Source organism: Nerophis lumbriciformis, linkage group LG23, assembly GCF_033978685.3.
Source record: "Nerophis lumbriciformis linkage group LG23, RoL_Nlum_v2.1, whole genome shotgun sequence".
Lineage (NCBI taxonomy): Eukaryota > Metazoa > Chordata > Actinopteri > Syngnathiformes > Syngnathidae > Nerophis > Nerophis lumbriciformis.
The window spans coordinates 21,593,747-21,611,067 of record NC_084570.2 but is presented as its reverse complement, the minus strand read 5'-3'; the positions used below and the strand labels follow the sequence as shown (position 1 = coordinate 21,611,067).

General features: G+C 42.7%; 1 protein-coding gene and 1 long non-coding RNA gene across 3 annotated transcripts in view; one reads left to right on the top strand and one right to left on the bottom strand.

Moving 5' to 3' along the window:
- The window catches only part of nbeal1 (neurobeachin-like 1), a 100,870-nt gene that overhangs the window by 46,850 nt on the left and 36,699 nt on the right, over positions 1-17,321 (top strand). For both annotated transcript variants that reach the window (XM_061984939.1, XM_061984938.2), the window contains exons 25-35: positions 1,938-2,097; positions 2,192-2,294; positions 2,361-2,520; positions 9,251-9,409; positions 11,812-11,971; positions 12,055-12,143; positions 13,226-13,831; positions 13,894-14,069; positions 14,150-14,438; positions 15,510-15,818; positions 15,891-16,040. In XM_061984939.1, the coding sequence (XP_061840923.1) occupies positions 1,938-2,097; positions 2,192-2,294; positions 2,361-2,520; positions 9,251-9,409; positions 11,812-11,971; positions 12,055-12,143; positions 13,226-13,831; positions 13,894-14,069; positions 14,150-14,438; positions 15,510-15,818; positions 15,891-16,040 (2,361 nt within the window). The remainder of the gene's footprint in view (positions 1-1,937; positions 2,098-2,191; positions 2,295-2,360; positions 2,521-9,250; positions 9,410-11,811; positions 11,972-12,054; positions 12,144-13,225; positions 13,832-13,893; positions 14,070-14,149; positions 14,439-15,509; positions 15,819-15,890; positions 16,041-17,321) is intronic.
- Positions 1,678-17,188, bottom strand: LOC133622328 (uncharacterized). Its single transcript, XR_009817759.2, has 3 exons — positions 16,993-17,188; positions 8,988-9,426; positions 1,678-2,105 (listed from the first exon to the last, which is right to left on the bottom strand). It is a non-coding gene; the product is annotated as an uncharacterized lncRNA (long non-coding RNA).

The window sequence follows — 17,321 nt, the reverse complement described above, 5'->3', positions numbered from 1 at the left end:
GACAAAACGTTTACAAAGGTGAAAAAACACAGAAAAGGCACACACACAGAAGACTAGTCGTGTACTGCGCAGCAAGTGACGTCGGTCTGACCTGTCGGTCTGCTAGTGACTTCCTTGCATGTGTCATACTTGTTTCCTCAGTGTCATCAGGAAACAAGGGGGTGTTTGAAATAGAAATATATCCGAATCAGCATTTAGACCACATATGTCAAACTCAAGGCCCGGGGGCCTTATCCGACCAGACACGTCATTTAATGTGGCCCGCTAAAGCCTGGGAATAATGGGAATACTTCGTCTTTCTTACTAAATGTTTCCATTTTGACAGAAAAAAATTTATGTAATATAGGGCTGGGCGATATATGGATATATACGCGATATATCGCGGGTTTGTCTCTGTGCGATATAGAAAATGACTATATCGTGATATTCGAGTATACGTTCTCACGCAGTTGCTTTTAGCTGCTGGCATTACACTACAGGCTCTCCTCGCTCTTTCCTGTGTCTCCTTCTCAGAGACAGACAAGTGCACCTTCTTTCACACGTCACATACTGTCACGACATACGTCACATACGTATACGCCCTCTCGCAGCAAAGAGGTAGCAGCATGGGTAACGTTAGCTGTGATGCTAGCGCAGCCGTGCGAGTGGTAATACGAGAGAGAGAAGGTGCGAATCTGGTAACAAATGAAGGAAGAATTAATTCCCCCAAAAAACAGCAGGGGGTCCATCGTCTGGCGGTGGTTTGGCTTCGAGTGGGAATATTGTCGAACAGACAACCGTAATTTGTCAAGTGTGGGACAAAAGTGTTGCTATAAAAAGTAGCATTACTGCTAATATGTAGCATAATTTGAAAAGTCACCTGCTAGAGAATGAAAAGTGCTTGAAAGTTTTAAAATAAGCATATATTAATGCAGTATGAAAAATAATGTTTTAATGTAGACACATAGAATCATCATACTGCTGTGATTATATGCATCAAGTGTTCATTCAAGGCTTAGGCAAAATATCGAGATATATATCGTGTATCGCGATATGGCCTTAAAATATCGCGATATTAAAAAAAGGCCATATCACCCAGCCTAATGTAATATATGAAATTTCATATGTTTTAAACTTTGATATATATACAAATATTCAATTGTTATTGGTGTGAATCTTTGGGCACCTCGCCATTCGATCCCGATTCTTGGGGTGAGGATTTGATTCATAATCGACACTCGATTCAACACAATTCTCGATTCAAACTGATTTTTGCAATGTATTATTTGGTACAATAATAATAACACCTTAACAAAACAGCTTACAGGTTACAAAACCTCCTTTTGGTTGCTGACGTATGACACATACGTGCACCAAGTAAGCATAGAGATGGCCTAAACATTTTTGTTCAATTTTTTTTTGTATTCATTTGTCAAAAAAACTAAAAAAAATTTTTTTGAAAATTACTGAAAAAAAATTGCGATTCGAATGTGATAAAAAAAACATTTTTTAGCACCCCTAATTATTATGTATGATAGTATGTAAAAATAACAAATACTTAAATATCTGCTTGTCACGTTGACTTACGATTTCAAAGCAAGTTATCCATCAATTTGTACATACAAAAATCAAATAACCAAATGCATAGGCAATAATATAATGAGGCGATTATACTTTTATATTCTTACATTCACTGTTAGAAGCGGCCCTCTGAGGACAGCCATGACTGCGATGTGGCCCTTGATGAAAACAAGTTCGACACCCCTGATTTAGACCATGGCAAAGTCTCCATTTAGCTGCAGATTAAAATGCTCAAATAGTTGCTCAAGAAAAAATCGTAACACCCGTTTAAACGTGACTCTTTAACATTTAAGTGTGTTGGTGATATGAGAAAGCTGTTTGGGTTTAGCTGTAAATTCATACAGTCTGTATATTGGAACCATGCTTTGCCTTTTCAGCTTCCCGTCGGTCACGTGGACGTCAGTGTCCTGGTGGCTATGCAGCTGCTGATAGAGCAGGTGACCTATGAGAAGAATCAAGCTCTGCTGCAGCAACTTCATGCACATCTGCTGTTCAACTTCAACATCTGGAATAAAGGCGACTTCCCTTTACGAATAGGTCAGATCCTAAAACGACAAATAAAGACAATATATCAAGAAAATTGGGCTTATTAAGGTGACTTCTTTGCTGTGCTGGTTGTTTTCTTCTACAGGTCACATACAGTATGTGAGCACTGTCATCAAAGACAACAGGAAGCAGTTCCGGAAGAAATATGGAGTACGATTCCTTTTGGACACCATTCGCCTCTATTATGGGTGAGAGTCGGTTGTTATTGAGGTTTTTGTCTGGCACAACATCAAACCTCGGCTCTTGGTCCTTAGGAAAAACAGTAATAAAGACGGCGACCTGAGTGAGGATGACATTCGGACCATTCGCACGTCTCTCTACGGGCTCGTCAAGTACTACATCAGCAAGGGCATGTCCCAGGAAGAGATGCAAAGCATTGTTGGATACATCTCCGCCATCGGGGACGAGGATCAGGTGAGGAGGGCACATTCTGTTATTGATGCAACATGAACTATGAGCAAGTGTCTCTAATGTATCCAGTTTTAAATCATCATGTCAGTCACCAAATTATGAAGGGTCAAATGGGATACAATCAAATAAATAAATCTTTAAAATATTCCGTAAATGTGTCATTAATTATTTATAATTGGCATAAAATACATAAATGTGCTATTAAATGTGTTATTAGTTTATGTAATGTAAAATGACATTTAATTTCATGATTCAATAATTGTTCAAAGATTTAATCATTTAATTATTTCAATATTTAATCATTTAAATTAATTATTTAATTGAATAATTATTTCATGATTTATTGAATTATCTCATGAATTTGTGGGGCAGCGCTCCATGAATTTATTTTATCTCTCAACTTCAGCTGTCACGTGTACTTTTACATTGAAATGATCATGTCAATCACCAAATTATGGAGGTCAAATGGGACAAAATACAATAAATCTTTAAAGTATTCCTTAAATGTGTCATTAATTACTTATAATTGGAATAAAATACATAAATTAGTTTTTAAATGTGTTATTTATTTAATGTAAGAGTACATTTAATTTCATGATTTAATTATTATTCAAATATTTAATCATTATTTAATGGTTTAATTATTTCAATATTAAATCATTGTATTATTGATTACATTATTTTGTTTCATAATCAATTGTTTTATGATTTAATGATTTATTTAATTATCTCATTAATCTGTGTGGCAGCGCGCCATGAATTTATTTTATCTGGCAAACTCAGCTGTCATGTGTACTTTTAAATTAAAATAATTATGTCAATCACCAAATTATGGAGGGTCAAATGGTACCAAATAAAGCAAATAAATAAATATTTCAATTATTACTTAAATGGGTCATTAATTATTTGTAATTGGAATAAAATACTAACATGTGTTCATAAATGATTCATTAGTATATTTGATGTAAACTTACATATCATTTCATGATGTATTTAATGATTTCAATATGTATTCATTGTTTCATTAGTTAATTATTTTAATATTTAATAACGTAATTGTTGATTTAATTATTTAATTTACTAATTATTTTATAATTGAATGATTTATTTAATTATTATCTGATGAACCTGTGTGAAATAATCATATTTGTCAAACTCAGCCGTCATTTGTACTTTTATTAACATGTTTGTTTTTGAATTCGAAGTGTTATTCATTAATGACACATTTTTGTAATTATTTAAAGATGTATTTATTTATTTTGTCTCATTTGACCAATTACCCATCAATTGTAAAGCTGCTTCATGGCTTTAAGTACAACACTTTGTTATTTCTGCATATGCTCCAAATTATCTATTATTAGATTTAGGGGCGCACAATAAATAGCGTACAGATAATCACCGGGTCAGGAAGTGTGATGTCACACCAATAAATCTGATAACCTTGAAAAATAACTTCAAAATAACAAGAAAAAAACATTACAATGAGGCGAGATTAGCCGTAATGTGCTGGAGGGTGGTCAGGATGAGCAAATCGAACACACCTTTTTTCCCACCTCGTAGGAGGTGGCAAAACTTCCCTTGTGCTCATTGGAAACAAGCATGGCGTTGATTTCTTGTGGTATTTGTACCAACAAACATTTCACAAGGAAAGAAGAAAAAAGACTGTTTTGAAATCCACCTGCTGTTGAAGAAGCAGCCCCAAAGAAAAGTGTGCACAATCTACAGTTAAGTGTGAATTTGAAAAATAATAGCTATAAAAAAGTTATTGATATTGGTCTTGAGAAGTAGGACGTTGTCTGTATCGTTATCGGCTTGAAAAAAAACAATTGTGCTTCCCTAATTGGATTTATGCGTTTTTCATCCATCCATCCATCCATCTTCTTCCGCTTATCCGAGGTCGGGTCGCGGGGGCAGCAGCCTAAGCAGGGAAGCCCAGACTTCCCTCTCCCCAGCCACTTCGTCCAGCTCTTCCTGTGGGACCCCGAGGCGTTCCCAGGCCAGCCGGGAGACATAGTCTTCCCAACGTGTCCTGGGTCTTCCCCGCGGCCTCCTACCGGTCGGACGTGCCCTAAACACCTCCCTAGGGAGGCGTTCGGGTGGCATCCTGACCAGATGCCCGAACCACCTCATCTGGCTCCTCTCTATGTGGAGGAGCAGCGGCTTTACTTTGAGCTCCCCCCGGATGGCAGAGCTTCTCACCCTATCTCTAAGGGAGAGCCCCGCCACCCGTCGGAGGAAACTCATTTCGGCCGCTTGTACCCGTGATCTTGTCCTTTCGGTCATAACCCAAAGCTCATGACCATAGGTGAGGATGGGAACGTAGATCGACCGGTAAATTGAGAGCTTTGCCTTTCGGCTCAGCTCCTTCTTCACCACAACGGATCGATACAGCGTCCGCATTACTGAAGACGCCGCACCGATCCGCCTGTCGATCTCACGATCCACTCTTCCCTCACTCGTGAACAAGACTCCGAGGTACTTGAACTCCTCCACTTGGGGCAAGATCTCCTCCCCAACCCGGAGATGGCACTCCACCCTTTTCCGGGCAAGAACCATGGACTCGGACTTGGAGGTGCTGATTCTCATCCCAGTCGCTTCACACTCAGCTGCGAACCGATCCAGTGAGAGCTGAAGATCCTGGCCAGATGAAGCCATCAGGACCACATCATCTGCAAAAAGCAGAGACCTAATCCTGCAGCCACCAAACCAGATCCCCTCAACGCCTTGACTACGCCTAGAAATTCTGTCCATAAAAGTTATGAACAGAATCGGTGACAAAGGGCAGCCTTGGCGAAGTCCAACCCTCACTGAAAACGTGTCCGACTTACTACCGGCAATGCGGACCAAGCTCTGGCACTGATCATACAGGGAGCGGACTGCCACAATCAGACAGTCCGATACCCCGTACTCTCTGAGCACTCCCCACAGGACTTCCCGAGGGACACGGTCGAATGCCTTCTCCAAGTCCACAAAACACATGTAGACTGGTTGGGCAAACTCCCATGCACCCTCAAGGACCCTGCCGAGAGTATAGAGCTGGTCCACAGTTCCACGACCAGGACGAAAACCACACTGTTCCTCCTGAATCCGAGGTTCGACTATCCGGCGTAGCCTCCTCTCCAGTACACCTGAATAGACCTTACCGGGAAGGCTGAGGAGTGTGATCCCACGATAGTTAGAACACACCCTCCGGTTCCCCTTCTTAAAGAGAGGAACCACCACCCCGGTCTGCCAATCCAGTGGTACCGCCCCCGATGTCCACGCGATGCTGCAGAGTCTTGTCAACCAAGACAGCCCCACAGCATCCAGAGCCTTAAGGAACTCCGGGCGGCTCTCATCTACCCCCGGGGCCTTGCCACCGAGGAGCTTTTTAACTAACTCAGCAACCTCAACCCCAGAAATAGGAGAGCCCACCACAGACTCCCCAGGCACTGCTTCCTCATAGGAAGACGTGTTGGTGGGATTGAGGATGTCTTCGAAGTATTCCCTCCACCGATCCACAACATCCGCAGTCGAGGTCAGCAGAACACCATCCTCGCCATACACGGTGTTGATAGTGCACTGCTTCCCCTTCCTGAGGCGGCGGATGGTGGTCCAGAATTGCTTCGAAGCCGTCCGGAAGTCGTTTTCCATTGCCTCACCGAAACTCCTCCCATGTCCGAGTTTTTGCCTCTGCGACCGCTGAAGCCGCACACCGCTTGGCCTGTCGGTACTTGTCCGCTGCCTCAGGAGTCCTATGAGCCAAAAGAACCCGATAGGACTCCTTCTTCAGCTTGACGGCATCCCTCACCGCCGGTGTCCACCAACGGGTTCTAGGATTACCGCCACGACAAGCACCAACTACCTTGCGGCCACAGCTCCAATCAGCCGCCTCGACAATAGAGGCGCGGAACATGGTCCATTCGGACTCAATGTCCAGCACCTCCCTCGTGACATGTTCAAAGTTCTTCCGGAGGTGGGAATTGAAACTCTCTCTGACAGGAGACTCTGCCAGACGTTCCCAGCAAACCCTCACAATGCGTTTGGGCCTGCCAGGTCTGTCCGGCATCCTCCCCCACCATCGCAGACAACTCACCACCAGGTGGTGATCGGTAGAAAGCTCCGCCCCTCTCTTCACCCGAGTGTCCAAAACATGAGGCCGCAAATCCTATGACACAACTACAAAGTCGATCATGGAACTGCGGCCTAGGGTGTCCTGGTGCCAAGTGCACATATGGACACCCTTATGTTTGAACATGGTGTTCGTTATGGACAATCTGTGACGGGCACAAAAGTCCAATAACATAACACCGCTCGGGTTCAGATCCGGGCAGCCATTCTTCCCAATCACGCCTCTCCAGGATTCACTGTCGCTGCCAACATGAGCATTGAAGTCCCCCAGTAGAACGAGGGAATCACCCGGGGGAGCACTCTCAAGTACTCCCTCGAGTGAATCCAAAAAGGGTGGGTACTCTGAGCTGCGGTTTGGCGCGTAAGCGCAAACCACAGTCAGGACCCGTTCCCCCACCCGAAGGCGGAGGGAAGCTACCCTCTCGTCCACCGGGTTGAACTCCAACGTACAGGCTCTGAGCCGGGGGGAAACAAGAATTGCCACCCCAGCCCGTCGCCTCTCACTGCCGGCAACGCCAGAGTGGAAGAGAGTCCAGCCCCTCTCGAGAGAACTGGTTCCAGAGCCCTTGCTGTGCGTCGAAGTGAGTCCGACTATGTCTAGCCGGAACTTCTCCACCTCGCGCACTAGCTCAGGCTCCTTCCCCCCAGCGAGGTGACGTTCCACGTCCCAAGAGCTAGCTTCTGTAGCCGAGGATCGGACCGCCAAGTGCCCTGCCTTCGGCTGCCGCCCAGCTCACATCGCACCCGACCTCTATGACCCCTGCTATGGGTGGTGAGCCCATTGGAGGGGGGACCCACGTTGCCTCTTCGGGCTGTGCCCGGCCGGGCCCCATGGGGACAGGCCCGGCCACCAGGCGCTCGCCATCGTGCCCCACCTCCGGGCCTGGCTCCAGAGGGGGGCCCCGGTGACCCGCGTCCGGGCAAGGGAAATCTGGGTTCCTTGCTTGTTTTCTTCACAGAGATCTTCGAGCTGCTCTTTGTCTGATCCCTCACCTAGGACCAGTTTGTCTTGGGAGACCCTACCAGGGGGCATAAAGCCCCCGGACAACATAGCTCCCAGGATCATTGGGACACGCAAACTCCTCTACCACGTTAAGGTGGCAGCTCAGAGAGGAGCTTTTTAACTACCTCATTGCGTTTTTCACAATAAAATTAAAGAAAACGTTGACAATATTTTGCAGTGCCAACAGAACATTAGAATCTTTTCCCTCCCCTGCACCCATATTTAATGATTCCTGCCTTGGTCCATGTTCCACCCCTCCACGTGATTGTAGATTGGACATAATCAAACACAGTGGGAGTGGCCGTGCGTTTCCCACCTAGGCCTTCAGTGATGTCCAACTTAAATGATTACCTCTCAAAATACCATAATGTATGTCACCACATGACCGTTGCTGGAGAAATACTATACAGAAACACATTTACGCGCTACTGTGGATTGAATCACCTCAACAGTGTCCAAAACGGGTTATTTTCCGGCGCATTTAAAAATCAATAAACCAGCATCAGCAATTAAAACATATCTTATGTTGTACTGTCAAAATTAAAATTGCAAAAAACATATTAAACGTGAAAAAATAAAGAAATAAAATATTTGAACTTGAATTTGTAGCACCCATTTAACGCTGTATAAGCCAGTGATACCGCTCGTAGTCGGTTGATTCGAGTGGAATTGGCCGGGACAGCTGAACTAGCTTCCGGCTGACATCGTCTCACAGGATATAGTTTCTCTTTAAATATCCTTCTTGAAAATGGCCTTGCAAATATATATCTGCCACCTAATCAACATTTTGTTCTCCTTCTTTGTGGGTTAAAAAGTGAGTATCGGTGATTTCTCTGCTAGCCCGGTATGGCTACGGCGCAACACTTCCTGCTTTTAGTAAATTGTAACTTGTGATTGGATACTCACTTTGGAGTGACAAGTGAGTATCCAATCACAGTTTCGTTAACATCAGGCTAACTAGATAGGCTACTGTCAACAACTTGTGATCTGATTGACTATCGCAATTATCTATCAAATGTATGTGCCTGTTGACTTACAGTGCACAGATGCCAGCATTGTTGATTCTGAATGCCCCAGGCAGATTTCATACAGCATGGCAACATAAGCTAGCTGAATTCTGATTGGATAAAAACTTTAACCTAAAAACAACAGTATTGGAAGGAGCATAATATGACATGAGGAGAATATGAATACTTTTAGATATTTAGGGAAAGTAAATTAAAAAGTACTTTTATATTTAATTATGATCATGATTTCTGGTTATGTTAGGCCAGCAGAGAAGGCCTTGCTGGCCCTGACGGCCCACCACTGATCAAACATATACTGTATAAGCAGCAAATGGCAACGCAAGCATAACCTTCTCCTCGGCGTGGGCAGCGAGATGACCTTTCTGGTTCCCCGGTAGAATTCCTGCAGCAATGCCCTTGCAGGAAGTTACCGGCTCATTTCCCGCCAGGCATCCCTTTTTTTCTTTCCTGTTTTGATATTTTGAAGCATTATCGTCTCAGTAAGCATTTTAAGCCCCGTACAGTGACAGCTGGATTTCATGCACCAATAAGTACTCTGCAAAATAAGGCCTTGGGATATTAAGTTTGGTTCCTTTTTTTGTGTGTGTTGAAGATTTGTGGGCTGTTGGAGATGTTACTCAGCCTCCTTCAGAGTAGTCCATGCAGGGACCAGCTCTTCCTGCTCCTCTTTGAGCCCGGAGCAGCCGACTCTTTTTACGCCCTGCTTCTCAACAGCAAATACACAGACCGCCTCAGGGAACTTGTATTCAAGGTGAGCTGCCACTCCACCTGAAAAACAAACAGTGAGTGGAACCTCCAAATAACAGACCGCTCCTTACGCGAACTTTCCCAAGAGGTGGTTAGTAACGAGCTACATTTATTCCATTACATTTACTTAAGTTGCTTTTTGGATCAATTCTACCTGTCAGAGTGGTTTTAATGCAACATACTTTTTACTTGAGTATTTTTGTGAGGAAGAAACACTACTTTTACTCCATTACATTGAGTTTCATTCTGATTGCTACTTTTATGTATGTCATCATTAAATATATAATCTTTTGATCATTGCCTGCAAAGATGCGTTAATTTGGCTCGTTAGAAAGACTTTTTCCAGTGTGCAAGGTCACATGACTCGTGTTATACCAATCCAGGGAAGTCCAAAGTGTGGCCCGAGGGAGATTTGCGGCACATTCTGAAAAATTCTATTTAAAAGGAAAAAAAACATAAAAGTGGAATAAAAAAGCAAACAGATAAAATGTAACAGGAAAAACTTGCAATATATTGACTCTAATATTACAAAGCTGCAATGTTGGTTGTTTTTTTATTTAAAGCTGCGATTACTCAAAAAACAATAATGAAACAAAATAAATTTTGGCTTCAATACTTCAAACAACAAACTAAAAAAAACATTGTGTGTGTGTGTGTGTGTGTGTGTGTGTGTGTGTGTGTGTGTGTGTGTGTGTGTGTGTGTGTGTGTGCGCGTGCGTGCGTATATATAATCGATAAATCTGAAGTTAATCTACGGACTTAATTAAATAAAATGCATGACTTATGTTTAACACTTTTATGAGAGTTTTAGTGGGAAAAAAAATTTCTCCAGAAAACTGTCATTGCTCAAAAAATAATAATTCATTAAAATCAATGATATGAATTATTGACCTATTTAAGGCTCCGATTAATTCACATCAAATATTCCTCTTTGAACTATTTTTGGGATGGAAATTTTGAATATTTTGTGTTTTTCCCATAATAAACATGGATTTGATGAAAAGAGCATTAAACATTAAAAACAAAAAATATATTTATATTGACCGATAGACCAGAAGTTGATGCATAGATTTAAGCGTTGAATTAAAAAATAATAATAATAATTGGACTTATTTTTAAAAATGTTTATGACTGAGACCCTTCTGGGGAGCCCTAAAAGTGAAAAAAAAATAAAAATGTATTGTATTGGTTTTGGAAATAATATCAAAATGGCCCCCGCATGCTTTATTTTTTCAGTGTGCGGCCTTCAGTGGGAAAAGTTTAGACACAATTTTATCCAACGTAAGCAGTATTGACAGTTAACTCCATTTCACCAATCAAACAGAGCCTGAAAGTCACATGATCGCACTCAAACTACACACTTTAAAAGTGACATGACGTCAGATGAGGCAATGTCAATGTTTACATACAAACTAGGAAAAATAACATTTATATCATGCGCTGTCATTCGTGTCAGAAGAAATGTTCACGTTTCAACCTATAAGAATTCTACTTCCAACTAGAGAAAACATGTTGTGCTAAATTTTAGATGTTTTTATGTTTTAGCTGCACGCTAACATTAGACCTGTTATATTGTCATAAGTGACTGTAAAATGTACATCTTTGTGGTATACGTGGTAGTAGGACCTCTCTCTCACATACACGCGCGCACACACACACGCACACAACAGTTGTAGTACGAGTACCATTAAAAAAATAGTAAATCAATCAGAAGTTACACACCAGTTACTCTGTACTTTTTCACTGAATACTTATTTATTTATACTTGATTAGATGACTAGAAGACTACTTTTACTTGAGTTGTGTTACTCTAAAGTAAAAGTACTCTTACATATTAAAACATTATTACATTAAATACATACATTATTACATTAAATACTCATTACTTTCCCAAAAAAGTATTTTAATTACCAACAAAAGTATTCTTTCATAGATGTAATTAATTACTAGGGAAAGACATTTTTTTTCTTCATATATCTGGTGTATGCAGTAAAGACGTTTCATGAGAGAAGAGTGTCGTGAGTGTGTGCTGTTTTAGCGGAGCATTGCAGTCTGCGGACTGGAAGGAGCTTGTTGACCGCAGCGCCAGTGGAATTTTTTCACTGATAGTTAATAAAGCAAAGGCTGTAGGACTATTATTGTTGATTATTGTCACTTTACTGAATGCTCATTATTCCCCCTTCGTAGTAGTAGTTGTCAAGGATGGTAACAATTATCCATAATTCCATTATTTCAAAGATTATGGGGGAATTTGTTTCCAAATACAAATTTTTCTAGTCAATTAAGTTTGTCATTGGAGGTTCCACTGCTTTTCCCACCACGTATCTTGGAACATACTCAATTTACAGAACTTCCAAGAACAAATAATCTCACAAGTTATGCATATTTGCGTGTCCCTCTGCACAGCTGTTTGAGCGCATGTTGCGATGCGACCGTGTCTATGAGAAAAACAAGCAGCGTTTGAGGCTGAGGGAGGCGGGTTACGGCGGCCTGTCGCTGATCTTCTCCGATCTTCACATAACTCCAACGCTTGTTCGCTGTGTCCTCAACCAGGTCCTCCATACAGGTCAGCTGTTTTCTCCCACTAATGCAACACAGTTTAGCGCACACTGTAAACCTAACCCAACATTGCTTCCTAATAATTTACAGATCATGTGGTGCACTACAAGGACTTGATGGCATTGGTTCAGTTAACTCATCGATCAGGACCCAGCGTACGGCTCATTGTCTGCAAAAGGGTGAGGAACTTGCTTAAATTTGTCCTAAAACCTACCCTTTTGACTTGTAAATTCAATAAATAATTGTTAGGCAATGCCCTTAAAGAGAAACAGCACTATTTTTGGAATTTTGCTCATCATTTACAATACCTACAGTATGTAAGACAAGAACACATGGTTTTCTTTTTTTATGCAGTCTATCTTGTAATATACGGCAAGTATGAGGTGGCTAACAATGCAGCTAGTGAGAGTACACTATTCTGCCTATAAAGCCCTCTAAAAATACATCCCAAAAACGGCAACAATACTCTATTTACATCTCCTGACCTAAATATGTACCGAGTATTAGCAATATTGTTATCATAATCGCTAACACGGACAATTTAGTTTTAGCGGCACCGTGATCACAAAGAGCTAACTTGCATATGCTGCTATATTGACATATTGAGCCGGTGAGCTGCTGCACCGCCTCTGAGTTGGTGAAAGTTATTTGTAGGTTATAATTCATGCCTCTCACCTGGATAGTAGAAGGCTGTGGACATAAACTTTGACAACTTCATTCAACTTATACCCGGAGATGGCAAGAAAGACATGAAAAGACACTTGTTTGCGGTACCTTCTTTTTTAAACCTGCGTAAGGATTAGTCGGCATCCTGTGAGAGCAGTAGGGATTGACTGATTATCGGCCGAACCGACTATCGGCGCCGATATTTGGCATTTTGACATACATTGATATTGGCCTTCTTTTATCGGTATTGGCCGAGATTTATTTTATATATCTATGTATGTATGTGCATCTCTCTCTCTCTCTCTCTCTCTCTCTCTCTCTATTTATTTATTATGTACAGTATGTATATAATGTACATATATATATTATGTATATATATTTAATAGGCGGAATACAGCGACTCACATTGGCACCATTGTTAGCTGACTTTTGCTTGTGAGTTAGAAGGCGTAAAAAAGTGCTTTTGTCACATAAGAATTGTGAATGGTAGACAAAATTCCAAAATAAGTGCAGTTCCCTTTAAGCACACACCCCAACAGCGTCTAGAACCCTACCCAGAAGACTTTCAAGAAGTTCCTGTTTACCATGTGTTTAGGTGTACCAGTTGCTACAGTCCCAACAAGAAGCTGCTTTCCAGATCTCAAAGCAGCAGTGTTGGCAGGACACGCTGACTAGACTTTACTTGCGGGGCGAAGGCTCGTCCCAATTCCGAAATGCCGACACCGTCAGCACCTGCAGCCTGGATGTGAACCGGCCCGGTGGGAGTATTAATAACCGCCTGGAGTTGCCGCTAGATCGTAGAACGAGGGCGGGCAGCGCCGGCCGCTTGGACCGCCCGGACGACGACTGGCTCAGCATGGGCGACACTCGCTCTGTGGACAGCCTGGACAACAGCGATGTCATCTCACTGCTGGACACTCCGTCCTCCTCCGCTTCCACCGAGCCACAAGCCCAAGTCAAACCCTGGGTGGTGGGAAAATCCGGGGGTTTAACCCTGGATCTGTCTCACCTGCAAACCTATGAGGGCTTGGACAGTGGCAGCCAGACACCTGGCAGCGGGCCCAGCACGCCCTCACCACTGGAGACCTCCAAGCCTTTTCCAACGAACTCGGGGAGTTTGGACGCAAACGCCTCCCTGGCTGAAGACACCTTCCTCTTCAGTGACAACCTCTCACTGGGGGAGTCCTACAATGCCACAGAGGTGAGATAAAGGGATTTCTAATATTTACCATTTCTAAAAAAATGTTTGTTGTTGGTGCCTAGCGAGCTGAGGACGAACTGTGCAGCATGTTGCTGGAGATCCTGCTGTGTGTGATGTGGCGTGGAGTTGAAGGTTCTGACGATTCGGCCTGGCTGGAGCGCGGCCAAGTCTTTTCCGCTCTCACCAAGCTGGGGACAGCCAACGAGCTGCTCCTTCCTGTCGACCAAATCAAACTCAGGTCCGGCCCTCGATCCGAGCAGAACTCCACGTAGATGCTTCCATGGTAACGGTGTCCACTGTCCCCTCCCCTCTGTGCAGTCTTCTGGAGCGTATGTTGGAATGGGCGGTGAGCGACAACCGCGAGGCGTCGGCCGCCACGTTGCCTCAACACACGGAGAACGCGGTGCGTCTGCTTCACATGGTACAAGACTTCCTGCAAGCTGAGGGCCTGATCAACCCAGCGCTGTGGACCGAGAAGGTGCTGGAGGAGTCTGTGACGCTGATGGACTGCCTCATGGTGTGGTACTCTGCTGGTACCCAGTGGTTCCAGCTCTCCCAAGTTGGACTGAGACTGATGCTGGGCTTCATGGCTCAAGAAGGCTCCGAGGTCAAACATTGTCCTAACCACATACGGTGTAACCTCGGTTTACCAACTTAACTGGTCCTTGAACAGGGTTCCTAAATCAAAAAGTTTGTACAGCGAGGCAAATTTCTCCAATGTAAATATTAAAAACGGGTTCCAGCCTCAACAAAAGTCTATATTTTAGTTTGTACACTTTGAACACAATATGAAGTTTTATACTGTACTGTAATTTAAACATAACAAGGGGAGATAGGCTACAGCACCCCCCGCGACCCCGAGAGGGACAAGCGGTAGAAAATTGATGGATTGAAGGGGGCAACGAATCAACTTTTTCTTTATTAACACTTCAAAACAACAACAAAACAAGCTGCTCTACCAGCACGCGCACACACACATAAGTCCCTTTGGTGCCCTCACAAACAATAAGAAATCACCAAAACACTTGACTTTAACAACCATAATGCTACAATAAAAACATTTTAAAAAAGTAAAATCCCCTGACTTACCACGGGATGAACGGAGGAATAGAAGGGTGGGGCATGTGTACAGGCGCCGTTGAACGAGAGGTAGGTCTTCTCCTCTGCTGTGAAATAAGTCTGTTTTGGCATCTTTTTCCAGAAAAGTCAGGTCTCATCACAATTAAAACTTGCTGTGGTACGAAGCCGACTTTTTTATGTTTCCATACTTGCGAGCGCCATTAATGTACTCTTGGCCATAGTCTTTTTTTCTCTCCTTCTTTCCACGCCGGTCTGTTGTCTTTTTGGGACTCTATTGAGTTAGCAAAAAGGACAGAAAAAAACCCAGAAAAGTCACACACTGAAGGGCTGAGAAGTGACTATTACTGTACAGCAAGTGACGTGGAGGGCTCCGCCTCCCCAAAATTGCTGAGCCCTGCTTTTTGCCTGCAGTTGGGACGCAAAATGAATGAATAAATTAAGCGTTCTTAGGTCGCATTCGTCCCGATCCAAAAGTTCGCTAATAGAGGGGTTGGCAAATCGAGGTTCCACTGTATCGTTGTCCTTGCTTTGTTTTAACTCAACAAAGTGGTGCCATCATTGAATGCGTACTCATCCCGTTGTCCTTTTGTCATCGCAGGTGTGTGCAATCGCCACTGCCAAGCTCAATTTCATCCTACAAATGAAGGAGGTGTCCAGCCAGGACGAGGCCTGCTACCTGTTGGGCAAGGTGGAGGGCATCCTTCGGCCTGCTATCCAGGAGAACACAGAGGAAACGTACACCTTCCTAGTTCCTCTGTTGCGAACACTCCTCTCCAAAGTCCATCGCGTCCTTTATATGGATCTGCACCTTCCCCAATTGCCCGATACCAATGGCAGTCCCTCTTTCTTCGAGGACTTCCAATTATACTGCAACTCCGCCGAGTGGCGCGTCTACCTGGACAAATATGTATGAGACTGGAGTGTATTGGGGCTTGTTTGAGATAATGGCACCAGTAACGTCACTTCTGTTTGTTTTCAGATCATTCCGTACATGAAGCAGTATGAAATTGAGACCTTTAGTCAGGGCCACGAGACCATGGCCCTCTACTGGAAGGAGTGCTATGAGTCCTTCATGGTCAGTCTGCATAAGAGAGAGCGGGAGCGAGGGGAGAGCAAAATCCGCTTCCAGGTGAGTTAGATTCCAATAAAACCCTGTACTAACGATTATTTGGATAGTCGATTAGTCAACGGTTATCTGAACAATTATTCGGATAATAAAGCGTACACATCCATCCATCCATCCATTTTCTACCGCTTATTCCCTTTTGGGGTCGCGGGGGGCGCTGCAGCCTATCTCAGCTACAATCGGGCGGAAGGCGGCGTACACCCTGGACAAAAGCGTACACATATTTAACTTTTTTACATGGACTTCTAAATGCAGCTTAAGTTATTTTAGACATGTGCTTACGAACAACAAAGATGACTAATTAATTCATAAATATTTATTTATACTGTAACTGCTGCTAATTCAGGTGTTAAAAACATTTAAATTACTATTAAAATGTTGTCCATTTAAAAGAAAGGAAAAGCAAATTGCTAAAAAAATATATATTTATAATAATTTTGTTTATGTATTTAAAAAACAGTTAAAATAGCAGCAATGAAAACAAACAAAACACAAAATCTAAGCATTTTGTGTTATTTAAAAAGCTGCACATTGATATATTGATTATTGATTAACTCTTGGCAGTTTAGCACTCTAATAGACTCAATGTGTAGAAATGTATCTTTGATTAATTCTTAAAATGTTGGCTATTTAATAGATTGTATGTTTAATCTTATACCTCCACATTGGTGCCTGTGTGTGTGTGTGTGTGTGTGTGTGTGTGTGTGTGTGTGTGTGTGTGTGTGTGTGTGTGTGTGTGTGTGTGTGTGTGTGTGTGTGTGTGTGTGTGTCGTGCGCGCACACAGTTCGCGTTTGCTAAAGTGCCTTTTTTAAGGCATTGCAAATTGATGCTGCTTTAAAAAGTACTTGAATTGATGTAGACAAAGTTTAGCTAAAATGATAGTTAAAGTTATTTTCACACAACTCCGTCTCACACTTATTAGTTAGCTAGCAAGGCATAAGCTAACACTCTTACCGAGGCTGAGATGCATCCTCCCTCAAAATGTACGACATCATGTCTCTCCGCTTTAAACGCTGGCGTATCACAGATGTACTGCCATAAAAACAAGGTCCGCTTTGCAAAATGAGCAAGGTGTTCATGTTTTTAATAAGATTAAGAGAAGATGTTTTTACACTTTACAATTTAGTACTGGCCATGTTTTTGCCAGTGACCCACTTCCGCCCGAAAAAACATGAGTGATGACGTCACGACTATTGTCAACAAATATAATTGTCGGCGACAAATTTTATTGTCGACAATGTTGACTAATTGTTGCAGCCTTATTACTAACCTGTCAATCATTT